This window comes from Leucoraja erinacea, chromosome 35 (genome assembly GCF_028641065.1).
Source record: "Leucoraja erinacea ecotype New England chromosome 35, Leri_hhj_1, whole genome shotgun sequence".
In the NCBI taxonomy this organism is placed as follows: Eukaryota; Metazoa; Chordata; class Chondrichthyes; order Rajiformes; family Rajidae; genus Leucoraja; species Leucoraja erinaceus.
In genome coordinates, this window is record NC_073411.1 from 13,870,494 (window position 1) to 13,883,308 (window position 12,815).

The 12,815-nt window shown below is 49.8% G+C and overlaps 2 protein-coding genes across 2 annotated transcripts in view; both read right to left on the bottom strand.

Annotated features, from left to right (window-relative positions):
* The window catches only part of LOC129713369 (metal transporter CNNM3), a 135,036-nt gene that overhangs the window by 42,233 nt on the left and 79,988 nt on the right, over positions 1-12,815 (bottom strand). The gene's annotated exons all lie outside the window — the stretch shown is intronic.
* LOC129713367 (bone morphogenetic protein 1-like) overlaps positions 1-12,815 on the bottom strand; it is a 98,948-nt gene that overhangs the window by 34,783 nt on the left and 51,350 nt on the right. The window contains exons 4-7 of the mRNA XM_055662370.1: positions 11,280-11,441; positions 9,251-9,368; positions 5,590-5,768; positions 4,432-4,537 (exon numbers count right to left, since the gene is read on the bottom strand). Coding sequence (XP_055518345.1) covers positions 4,432-4,537; positions 5,590-5,768; positions 9,251-9,368; positions 11,280-11,441 — 565 coding nt within the window. The remainder of the gene's footprint in view (positions 1-4,431; positions 4,538-5,589; positions 5,769-9,250; positions 9,369-11,279; positions 11,442-12,815) is intronic.

The following is a 12,815-nucleotide window of genomic DNA, read 5'->3' on the forward strand; positions in this document are numbered from 1 at the left end:
GTCCTCCAGCACCTTGTGTGTCAATCAGGATTTGGAATAACACGACCATGTTGCCTCTGGAATTTCTACTACACATGAATTAATACTACACCGGCGGAGGAGATATCGTCTGGATCAGACTTGAAACCAAGGACCTGCCTGCTCTTGTAGATCCATGTACAAGATTCCACGGCACCGCTCAAAGAGCAGGGAGTCCTCCCTGTGTGTGTGTGTGTGTGATGAGGCAGAATCATAGGTACAGCACAGGAACAGGCCCTTCGGCCCACGAGGTCTGTGCCGACCATGATGCCAGTTTAAAGAGGCCAAGTCACTGGATGGATTTAAGAGAGAGTTAGAAAGAGCTCTAGGGGCTAGTGGAGTCAAGGGATGTGGGGAGAAGGCAGGCATGCTAGGGGCTAGTGGAGTCAAGGGATATGAGGAGAAGGCAGGCACGAGTTATTGATAGGGGATGATCAGCCATGATCACAATGAATGGCGGTGCTGGCTCGAAGGGCCAAATGGCCTCCTCCTGCACCTATTTTCTATGTTTCTACATCCACCTACATGTGATCCATATACCTGCATCCCCTGTCCCCTGTGCATATGTTGTTACCATATCTGCTCCCACTATGTCCCAAGTCAGCGCATTCAGGCCACAGATCACTCTCTTTATATTGAAACAGATACTGTATAGGGTCACGGAGCTGAGATGTTATCTTATACAGCTGCTGCCTAATTTCCTGTGTGTACATACATCTGTTTTCATTTTACTAATACAATTAATATGTTCTTTGTCACTTTGTTTCCCGTGCGTATGTTAGCTGCCACATGTTCTTTTTATGATTGTGATCAGACTGATTTCCGAATGCTCGTGGCTTGTGGTTATGAAATACGCTACATAAATGCAAGGTCTTCCTTATTGAAAGATGCACTTGGAGAAATGCCAGCCCCAGTCTCTGCCCGTGGGAGCATCGAGTCCAGTGTCGTTTGCCGTGGTCCGTAGCCAGAGTTTCCCAAGTCATTTACGTATGGGGAAATCTGAGCTACTTCCTCCCAACATGCAACAACTGATGACAAACACTGGCATCAAAACTCCAAAAAGACTCGTTGAAACCACAACACTTTGGATTCAATTACAACTACTTATGAAATGAGCTACAATGTTTTGTTGAATCAGTACTGTGGGCAGAGCTGAAGCTGGAAGCTGCTGACACTGGACCTTGCCAAGCTCGACTTAGTCTGTGACTTGGATGTCACCAGCCCCAGCTTGAAAACTTCCCACCAACATCTGTGACTTTAGAGTTGCAGATGGCCACGGTCTCGCTGTGGTAGAGTTGCTGCCTAATGCCCCTGTCCCACTTAGGAAACCTGAATGGAAACCTCTGGAGACTTTGCTCCCCACCCAAGGTTTCCGTGCGGTTCCCGGAGGTTTTTGTCAGTCTCCCTACCTGCTTCCACCACCTGCAACCTCCGGCAACCACCTGCAACCTCCGGGAACCGCACGGAAACCTTGGGTGGGGCGCAAAGTCTCCAGAGGTTTCCGTTCAGGTTTCCTAAGTGGGACAGGGGCATTACAGCGCTTGCAGCGCCGGAGACCCAGGTTCGATCCCGACTACGGGTGCTGCCTGTACGGAGTTTGCACGTTCTCCCTATGACCTGCGTGGGTTTGCTCCGAGATCTTCGTTTTCCTCCCACACTCCAAAGGAGTACAATTTGTAAGTTAATTGGCTTGGCATAAGTGTAAATTGTCCCATTGTATGTAGGATAATGTTAGTGTGCGGGGATCGCTGGTCGATGGCTGTGTTGAAGGGCCTGTTTCCGCGCTGTATCTCTAAACTAAACTAACACGAGTTGTACAACGTCCACTCCAACAGCCTGAAGAAGAGTCCCATCCTGAAACATTATCTGTCCATTCCCTCACAGATGCTGCCTGACCCACTGAGTTCCTCCAGCGCTCTGTGATTCCAGCATCTACAGTCCCTTGTGCCTCTGGGAATAATCTCTGACGTTTCCACAGTTCCAGGTCGGTAAGGAGGACTAGCAACAACCCATAAATAAATCCATCGCAGTTCAAGCTAATCTGACCAATTGTAATAATAAGGAGACACAGAAAGCTGGAGTAACTCAGCAGGACAGGCAGTAACTCTGGAGAGAAGGGGTAACTCTGGAGGGAAGGAATGGGTGACATTTCGGGTCGAGACCCTTCTTCAGGCAGCAACAGACATCAGTTCACAGGTGGTGATCAAGTTGAGCGGAGGTACAGGTTAGAATGAATGCAATGAGTTAAAGTGTTGAGTGGGAAGGAACATTAACTAACATTAAGGAGCAGAGTTTACATGGCATAAATATAAAAAGATGAGAGGCTTGTTAAGTATCGTGAGTGAAAGAACATCAGCCATATACACGGCACGTAGCCAGCAGTGTCCTGACATGTGTCACACTGACAGGAGCAGAGAGTTCACTCATTCTGATACAATCTGCATTATCAATCAGATCACAAAATAATAAACTCACCTCAGGCTGAAAACTAATTCCAGCGCTCCATTCTTTACATGTCTCATTTAAATACTGCTCCCCCAGGCAGATGGAATGTGTAGGAACGAACTGCAGATAACTGAAGATAGACACAAAAAGCTGGAGGAACTCAGCGGGACAGGCAGCGTCTCTGGAGAGAAGGAATGGGCGACGTTTCGGGTCGAGACCCTTCTTCAGACTGATCGTACAAGTATCGTATACAGGCAGATGAGATCAGTTTAGCTTGGTATCCTGTGTTTAAGAGGGAACTGCAGATGCTGGAGAATCGAAGGTTACACAGAAAAGCTGGAGAAACTCAGCGGGTGCAGCAGCATCTATGATGCTGCTGCACCCGCTGAGTTTCTCCAGCTTTTCTGTGTAACCTTAGCTTGGTATCCTGTTGGTATCCGTCAACTATTCCTTCTCTCCATAGACGCTGCATCACCCGCTGAGATTTTGTGTCTACCTTCGATTTCTATCCAGCATCTGCAGTTCTTTGTCACACTAGAATAAGAATGGACTTGCTCCCTGGATCAGCCATCAGCCCGTGTCAAGCTTCATCCCCAGAGGAGTGCCCGAGGTGTTGAATTTCAATAAAGGGCTCGGTCTGGCAGCTGTTCTCAGCAGGAGTGAGCAACAGGGAAAGTGAATATTGTTCACTTGGGATCTGCTGCCTTATCCTTTTGATCTTATCAAAGGTGCTGTTGGATTACACGTTTGACACTTGCAGCCTATGAAACACCGCAGCATTGGCACAGAGGGGGAAAGGCCTCTGTATTAGTCGACGAGACATTCGAGGCTGATGACGGCTAATCAATGTGGCCTCATCCCTCTCATGTGTCTGCAACATCCGAGTGTGAATTCACAGGGTAATGAATTTCTACGCAACCTTTGTGGACTGGATCACAGTTTGTTCCTTCCCACGAACCCTGACAGATTCCTCTAGCAGGACTGCTAACTCCCTCTTAAATATAGCCAATGAACTGTGGCCTCAACTACCTTCTGTGGCAGAGAATTCCACAGATTCACCACTCTCTGTGTGTGAAAAATGTTTTTCTCAAATGCAAAAGTAATGGGCCTGTCCCACTTAGGGGATTTTTGGGGCGACTACAGGCGACTGCCACAACATTTTCAGCGGCAAAATGCTACGAATCTTTGGGCGACTGAGGAGACGACTCGCGTCCGTACAGACGGCATCGCAGGGACCATGTGGTGACACCCTAGTCGCCTGTAGTCGCCTAAAAAATAGCCCCAGTGGTACAGGACCTTTAGTGTCTCTTCGGTTTCCTCCCACACTCCAAAGACGTGCAGGTTTGTAGGTTAATTGGCTTGGTGTAAATGTAAATTGTCCCTAGTGTGTGTAGGATAGTGTTAGTAGAAACATGGACAATAGGTGCAGGAGTAGAGGCCATTCGGCCCTTCGAGCCTGCACCGCCATTCAATATGATCATGGCTGATCATCCAACTCAGTATCCTGTACCTGCCTTCTCTCCATACCCCCTGATCCCTTTAGCCACAAGGGCCACATCTAACTCCCTCTTAAATATAGCCAATGAACTGTGTGGCCTCAACTACCCTCTGTGGCAGAGAATTCCACAGATTCACCACTCTCTGTGTGAAAAATGTTTTTCTCATCTCGGTCCTAAAGGATTTCCCCCTTATCCTTAAACTGTGTGACCCCTTGTTCTGGACTTCCCCAACATCGGGAACAATCTTCCTACATCTAGCCTGTCCAAACCCTTAAGAATTTTGTAAGTTTCGATAAGATCCCCCCTCAATCTTTTAAATTCTAGCAAGTACAAGCCGAAAAGTGTGCGGGGATCGCTGGTCGACGTGAACCCGGTGGGCCGAAGGGCCTGTTTCCGTGCTGTATCTCTAAACTAAATTAAACTAATGCGACAGAGAGCATACAGAGAGTGTGGGAAGGTTAGGTCCTACCTGGAGAAGGTGTTCCTGGCATAGTGCATGATACTGTCAAAGTCGTACATTTCTCCCAGCGAGTCCACCTCTTCCGGCTCCATCTTTAGAAAGTTGTACTCTTGGCCTGGGCGGCGGATACAGGAGAGAAACGCAGGTTTAGACGGTGAGAAGCAGGCAAGGCTGGGCTCTCTCACACGCGTGTATGTGTGGCGGTGGGGAGGTGGGATGGTGACACACGGGGCTGGAATCTTCAGCAAAACACTAAAGTGCTGGAGGAACTCAGCGGGTCAGTCAGCATCCGTGGAGGGAATAACTAGTCAACGCTCCTTCTTCACACAGGGCCTTTCCCACTTACCCAATATTTTCAGTGACTTTCTGGCACCTATCATAGTCGCAGCAGGTCACCGAAAATTTTCAAATGTGGTGAAAATCCAGCGGCGACCAGAACAAGGTACGACTCTTTGGGCGACTACTCACCACCTGTACGGTCGAGAGTCGTACCTTGTTCTGGTCGCCGCTGGATTTTCAACATATTGAGGATTTTCGGCCACCTGCTGCGACTATGACGGGTGCTGGCAAGCCACCGAAAAAAAATCACGTAAGTGGGACAGGCCCTTGAAGCTGCAGCCGGTAACAAATTCACTCTTCCATAGATGGTGCATATTACGGTTTTGTTATTAATTTATTCCATATTTGACCATTTGGGCCTGACTCTGACAATGGAGGGGTGCGGGACGGACATGGTCAGAGAGAGAGAAAACATGCAAACTCCACACAGCCATCAGTCCCCTAGACCAGAATAGTGGCAGTCAAATGCGGGACAAGGGTGGTTCCGCACGGGACAAACCAATTTAGCCCAATATACGGGATGTCCCAGCTAATACGGGACAGTTGGCAACTCTAACTCTGACCCAGTGCCGTTGCCAGGACAACGGGCCTTCATGGCCAAGTTAAAACTCCAACCCTTTTTTTAAATTTTAGACTCGAAGGGTAAAAGATGATGTCTAAAACGCGGTGACTCTTGAGTACTGACTGAGTGTGGTCGACTACCTCACACTCTTGTACTTAATATGATTGTGACTAATGTATAGGAGGAAAGGTGAGTGTGGGAATGGGAAGGGGAGTTGAGATGATTGGTAACCGTGAGATCCAGCAGCAGGTGGATGTGCAGCTTACCCGGTTGTATGTTCTCCCTGACGATGGACACGTGCTCATCCCGGTCAGGCCGCGTGTGCTCGTGCCAGAAGCCAATCACGTGTCCAAGTTCATGGACCACGATGCCAAACTTGTCACAGTTCTTCCCAATGGAGATGGCCTGTGGTCCTCCTCCCCTCCGACCCACATACGAGCAGCAGCTGGGCACAGACACAAACATAACCAAATCAGATTCAGATTCAGATTCAATTTTAATTGTCATTGTCAGTGTACAGTACAGAGACAACGAAATGCATTTAGCATCTCCATTGAAGAGCGACATAGCAAACGATTTGAATAAATAATAATAAGTGTCCGGGGGGGGTGATTGGCAGTCACCGAGGTACGTTGTTGAGTAGAGTGACAGCCGCCGGAAAGAAGCTGTTCCTCGACCTGCTGGTTCGGCTACGGAGAGACCTGTAGCGCCTCCCGGATGGTAGGAGGGTAAACAGTCCATGGTTGGGGTGAGAGCAGTCCTTGGCGATGCTGAGCGCCCTCCGCAGACAACGCTTGCTTTGGACAGACTCAATGGAGGGGAGCGAGGAACCGGTGATGCGTTGGGCAATTTTCACCACCCTCTGATATATCAGAAGGCAAGAGTTACTACTGATGGACAATTAGGGCCAATGAGCCTCTCGCACCACCCCACAACATCGCGCTGTGTCGCATTGTTTCAGTAATCGGACATGCTGGGAATGACCAAGACTGAAGACCGGTCGGTCTCGGCCTTAAACGTCACCCATTCCTCCCTCTCCAGAGATGCTGCCCGTCCCACTGAGTTACTCCAGCTTTTGGTGTCTATCAGAAGAAGTGGTTGAGGCGGGCACAAAGCATCTGGACAGGTCCGTGGACAGGAAAGTTTTACAAGGATGAGGAGCAAATATGGGCAAATGGGACTAGCAAAGATGGGCATCGTGATCAGCATGGACTAGTCGGGCTGAAAGGCCTGTTTCTGTGTCACGCAAAGATTTTGTACATCCCAATATCCTGGACCTCGAACCGCGCGCCACTGCCTACGTCACCACGCACCATACACCATACACCATGCACCATGCACCCTGCACCACGCACCATGCACCATGCACCACGCACCATACACCACGCACCATGCACCATGCACCATACACCATACACCACACACCACGCACCATGCACCACGCACCATGCACCATGCACCATACACCATGCACCATACACCATACACCACACACCATGCACCACACACCACGCACCATGCACCATGCACCATGCACCATGCACCATACACCATGCACCATACGCCATGCACCATGCACCATGCACCACGCACCATGCACAACACCATACACCATGCACAATGCACCATGCACCATGCACCATGCACCATGCACCATGCACCATGCACCATACACCATGCACCATGCACCATACACCATGCACCATGCACGTGTAATGTGCACCACGCGCGCGCCGTGACGCGTACATTACGCCCAAGTGCGACATTCCCTCATGGAGTCTTACAGCGTTGAAACAGGCCATTCGGCCCAACATGCCCCACCTACACCAGTCCCACCTTGCTTGGGGTAACACTCGCTGACAGGCCATGGAGTACTATTGACATCTACACAACAGCCCACACCTGTTGCTCAGGGAACCTCGCCTGTCTGAGATATTTATCGTACTGCTGCATCCTCCGGGGAATCAGTTTGTGTTTATGTGTGAAACGCTGACCAAGCACCCCCCCACCCCCCCTCCCCCCGCCAGTTAGCGCAGTCACGGTGACACAGTGCCTCACACTGACCCTGGGCTCCAGCAACCCACGTCGAGGGAAACTCCAAACATTCCCGAACATGGGAGCAGATGCCTGTGGTTGACCTGATGAACCTCCAGCAGTGTTGCCCCTGGCTTGTAGCCAGCAGCGTGTGATCTGCACCTCTGGGAAACAGCATGGTGCACGCAATGTAACAACATTGCAGCTGCATGGGCTCCAGTGTAGCGACAGAGGCTGGGAGCAGCTGCTGCAACTTGTTTATACCTCGGCAACGCATTGACTGCATTACCTCCACTAATCCATGTGGCACTTCCCAGCCTGGCGCATGCTGATCCAATTCAAGAGAGAGTTAGATTTAACTCTTAGGGCTAACGGAATCAAGGGATATGGGGAAAAAGCAGGAACGGGGTACTGATTTTGGATGATCGGCCATGATCATATTGAATGGCGAATGCTGCAGGCTTGAAGGGCCGAATGGCCTCCTCCTGCTCCTATTTTTCTATGTTTCTAATTACAACTTTCAAAATAGATGTGGCCAAAACCATGATGGAATTATAGAAGTGAGTGTAACAAACATGGGTCCACACTGACTGCATTGTTCTTTCACAAATTGGAGGAACAGCACCATATTTTGTTGGGGTACAAATATTGACTTCTCTAATCCTTGCATCTTCTCTCCCCCTCTCTCTCCTTCCCTACCCCACCCTAATCATCGTATTGATGTCCAGGTGAGTTTCATTGCCTGTATAGAAGGTAGACAAAAATGCTGGAGAAACTCAGCGGGTGAGGCAGCATCTATGGAGCAAAGGAATAGGTGACGTTTCGGATCTTCATTGTCTGTATGACTCGCGTTCACCTGGCCCTCATCGTTGCTTTTTTGCACATCTTTCATTTCTTTGTTCTACATCTCTCTACATCACCATCTGTATCTCTCATTCCCCTCTCCCCTGACCCTCAGCCTGAAGAAGGGTCTCGCCCCCTAAAGTCACCCATTCCTTCTCTCTAGAGATGCTGCCTGTCCCGCTGAGTTACTCCAGCATTTTGTGTCGATCTTGTGTCTATCTTCGGTGTAAAACAGCATCTGCAGTTCCTTCCTGCGATCAGGTGTCAGGGGTTATGGGGAGAAGGCAGGAGAATGGGGTTGGGAGGGAGAGATAGATCAGCCATGATTGAATGGCAGAGTAGACTTGATGGGCCGAATGGCCTAATTCTGCACCTAGCACATGATCTTATGGTGTGAGTCAGCAGTATGAATGAACCAGGTTCCACCTTCCCTCCTGACTGCATTGCCATCAGTTAGACATGTTACCTGTTTTGACACCAGAGTTCCCAACTGTCCCATATTAGCCGGGACATCCCGTATATTGGGCTAAATTGGTTTGTCCCGTACGGGACCGCCCTTGTCCCGTGTTTGACCGCTACTACTCGGGTCGAGGGGACTGTCGGGTCGGAGCAGCGCGTCTGGCCCCGCCTCATCCGTCCCGACCTAGTGCAGCCCATGGAGTGCAGCAGCAGCACCTCGCCACTGGCCCCGTCCGTCGGTCAGTCGGCAGCCCGGACAGCTGTCCGACCTTCGGACCTTCGCTTACCGCTCACACCACCACCACCCCTCCTTCTCACGGCCGATCACCAGTTCATGAGTTGGATGGGGCGCTGGACTTTGGGCCAAAACTCCTCAGCTGGCCCCGCCGGCTGGACTTTGTGTGCAATCCAGCACCCGGACCAACTCATCATTCACCCAGACACGGCCGAGTCGGTCAACGAATTGCCATGGGGAATTTGTCCCGGATTTTGAACCTTATTCGGGAGTGGGAGCGTTGGCGAGACTAATTGCCATCCGTTAGGTAAGTTACCTGCATTAACCTTTAGCGAGGCCTCGCCACATCTACTTACCCACAGGGTCTGTAAGTAAAAACAATGTAGCTCTCCTCCTCTGTTCGTTCCAGGAATGTCACGCAGGTATTTTTCTCCCAATGTCTCATTGCTTGCCTGAAAATAGCTCTCTGGCTCCCTGCAAACAAAAGAGTACAGGTCCTATTCATTTCCCCACACAGAGGTGAGCAGGAAACTCCAGCTACATATACAGTAAGCACGTGCATTAAGCGATCCCACACAAAGTCTTGGGCAGACAAAAAATGCTGGAGTAACTCAGCGGGTGAGGCAGCATCTATGGAGCGAAGGAATAGGTGACGTTTCGGGTCGAGACCCTTCTTCATTGTCTGTATAACTCGTTTACACCTGGCCTACAGTTAACAAGGCTTCCTTCCTTGATCATCGTTGCTGAGAGTCAGGGGGAGTCTGGAGGTATGGAGGGATAAGGTGTGAAAATGACAGATCAAAGCAGACCCATCACCACTCCTCTTTAAGGTGGAACAGGTCCAATTCTCCCCTCTGTCTGGATAGAAATGTTCCTAATGAAATCCCTTCTGAGATAATTCGCAAGCATCCGTTTCTATCTTCCCTGCATTAATGTTGCTTCTCTCCACGATCTACACCCACAGGGTCTGGAGTAAAAACTCAGCGGGGACAGGCTCTGTCCGTTCTGGAGAGAAGGGATGGGTATTTTTTTTGGGGCGGGTCTCATTCTTGCCTGAACCAATAGCCTCTCTGCTCCCTGCAAACAAAAGAGTACAGTTCCTATTTTTTACACAGAGGTGGGCAGGAAACTCCAGCTACATATACAGTAAGCACGCACATTAAGCGATCCCACACAAAGTCTTGGGCAGACAAAAAATGCTGGAGTAACTCAGCGGGTGAGGCAGCATCTATGGAGCGAAGGAATAGGTGACGTTTCGGGTCGGGACCCTTCTTCATTGTGGGTATGCGTCGTGTACAGCTGGCCTACAGTTAACAAGGCTTCCTTCCTTGATCATCGTTGCTGAGAGTCAGGGGGGAGTCTGGGGGTATGGAGGGGTAAGGTGTGAAAATGACAGATCAAAGCAGACCCACCACCACTCCTCCTTAAGGTGCAACAGGTCCAATTCTCCCCTCTGTCTGGATAGAAATGTTCCTAATGAAATCCCTTCTGAGATAATTAGCAAGCATCTTCTATCTTCCCTCAAAATGTTGCTTCTGTGACGATAGACACAAAAAGCTGGAGTGACTCAGCGGGACAGGCAGCGTCTCTGGAGAGAAGGGATGGGTGACGTTTCGGGTCGGGACCCTTCGTCTATGAAACAAGCGCCTCTCATTTCTGCTGTCACCCCTGTGTCTCGTTACCTTTTCTAAAATTTGGAAGCGTAAATTGCAGAAAGGATACCTTTGGATTTTTCTCCACAAAAGTTGTACCTATCCATGTTCTCCATAGATGCTGCCTGGCCCGCTGAGTTACTCCAGCACTCTGTGAAACGTCACCTATTCATGTTCTCCACAGATGTTGCCTGACCCGCTGAGTTACTCCAGCACTCTGTGAAACGTCACCTATCCATGTTCTCCACAGATGCTGCCTGACCCGCTGAGTAACTCCAGCACTCTGTGAAACGTCACCTATCCATGTTCTCCACAGATGCTGCCTGACCCGCTGAGTTACTGCACCATCTATTGAGATAAGGAAATAGTCAACATTTCGGGTCGAAATCCTTCTGGAAATAGGCAACGTTTCGGGCCGAAATCCTTCTGGAAATAGGCAACGTTTCGGGCCGAAACCCTTCTGGGTTTCGGCCCGAAACGTTGCCTATTCATGTTCTCCACAGATGCTGCTGCACCCGCTGAGTTACTCCAGCACTCTGTGAAACGTCACCTATCCATGTGCTCCACAGATGCTGCCTGACCCGCTGAGTTACTCCAGCACTCTGTGAAACGTCACCTATCCATGTTCTCCACAGATGCTGCATGACCCGCTGAGTTACTCCAGCACCTTGTGTCGTTTTTGGCTCTGAAGGGTTGACTAACGGTAAACTGGGCGAGGCAGCATCTAACTCACCAGTGAAGTTGCCACCGATCACGTACGGAATGACCCCCTCAGGCCACACCCGCTCAGGCCGCGAGGTGGAGGCTCGACGCACCCGACTGCGAGTGTCGTTCTTCCGGAACTTTCTGCCCCGCCGACGCTCAGCCTTCCTCTTGCCCTTCCGGCCACGGTTACCTGTACAGAAGGGAAAAGGTCAATGTGGCTGGAGAGGGGGAGGGGAGAAGGCAGGAGAATGGGGTTGGGAGGGAGAGATAGATCAGCCATGATTGAATGGCGGAGTAGACTTGATGGGCCGAATGGCCTAATTCTCCTCCTATCACTTATGATCTTAAGATCTTATGACCTGCTCCTTCCAACGTTAGATTAGGGAAGGGGAGGAATTCAAAGAATATCTACCCCCAATCTGCCACTTTTTCAAAATTCCTATATGAATCATTAATTCAGGCCTCTGCCTCAATAATCCCGTAATATGTTCCAAGTGGGAAATGGGTTATTTAACGTCGAGAGTATTCAGGCATCACGCTCTCTCTCTCTCTCTCTCTCTCTCTCCCTCCCTCCCTCCGCCCTTCCCCATTACCACTGAGGTCAGAGGAGAAGAAGACAGTTTGGTTAGTGTTCCCAAAGTTCTCTTATATTGCTTGGCCAACGTGTCTTGTTGTGTCTGCCACAACGACCTCCTCTGGCAGCTCATTCCATACACCCATCACTCTCCGGGAGACTTTATACACATCTATACGATCATTCCTCATCCTCCTGCTTTCCAAGGAATTGGCTCTTACAGCTGGCTATGTCCTTCTAAAGTCCTGGCCTGCCCAACCCTTCCCTGTAGCTCAGGCCCTGATGTCCTGGCAACATTCTGGCAAATTGTTCCCGATGTTGGGGAAGTCCAGGACAAGGGGTCACAGCTTAAGGATAAGGGGGAAATCCTTTAAATCCGAGATGAGAAGAACTTTTTTCACACAGAGAGTGGTGAATCTCTGGAACTCTCTGCCACAGAGGGTAGTCGAGGCCACAGTTCATTGGCTATATTTAAGTGGGAGTTAGATGTGGCCCTTGTGGCTAAAGGGATCAGGGGGTATGGAGAAAAGGCAGGTACAGGATACTGAGTTGGATGATCAGCCATGATCATATTGAATGGCGGTGCAGGCTCGAAGGGCCGAATGGCCTACTCCTGCACCTAGTTTCTATGTTTCTATGTTTCTAAATCTTCTCTGCACTCTCTCCAGTACAACATCATCTTTCCTGCTTCAGGGTGAACAAAGCTGAACGCAACACTCCAAATGTGGGCTCACCAAAGTCATGTATAACTTGTACACTCAATACCATGACTGATGAAGGCCAATGTATCAAAAGCCTTCTTGACCAATCTATCACCTCTCTAGTACTGGGTTAAGGAATCACTGTGCATTGTGTACTCAAGTCTCCCATAAAGACTCCAACCCTGAATAAGGATAACCATTAAATGAGTCAGGGGCCACCAGCCGTCCCTTACCCATCCTGAAATGAGTGGTATCTCAGCCATTTCAGAAGGATTCTTGCAGAGGCAAT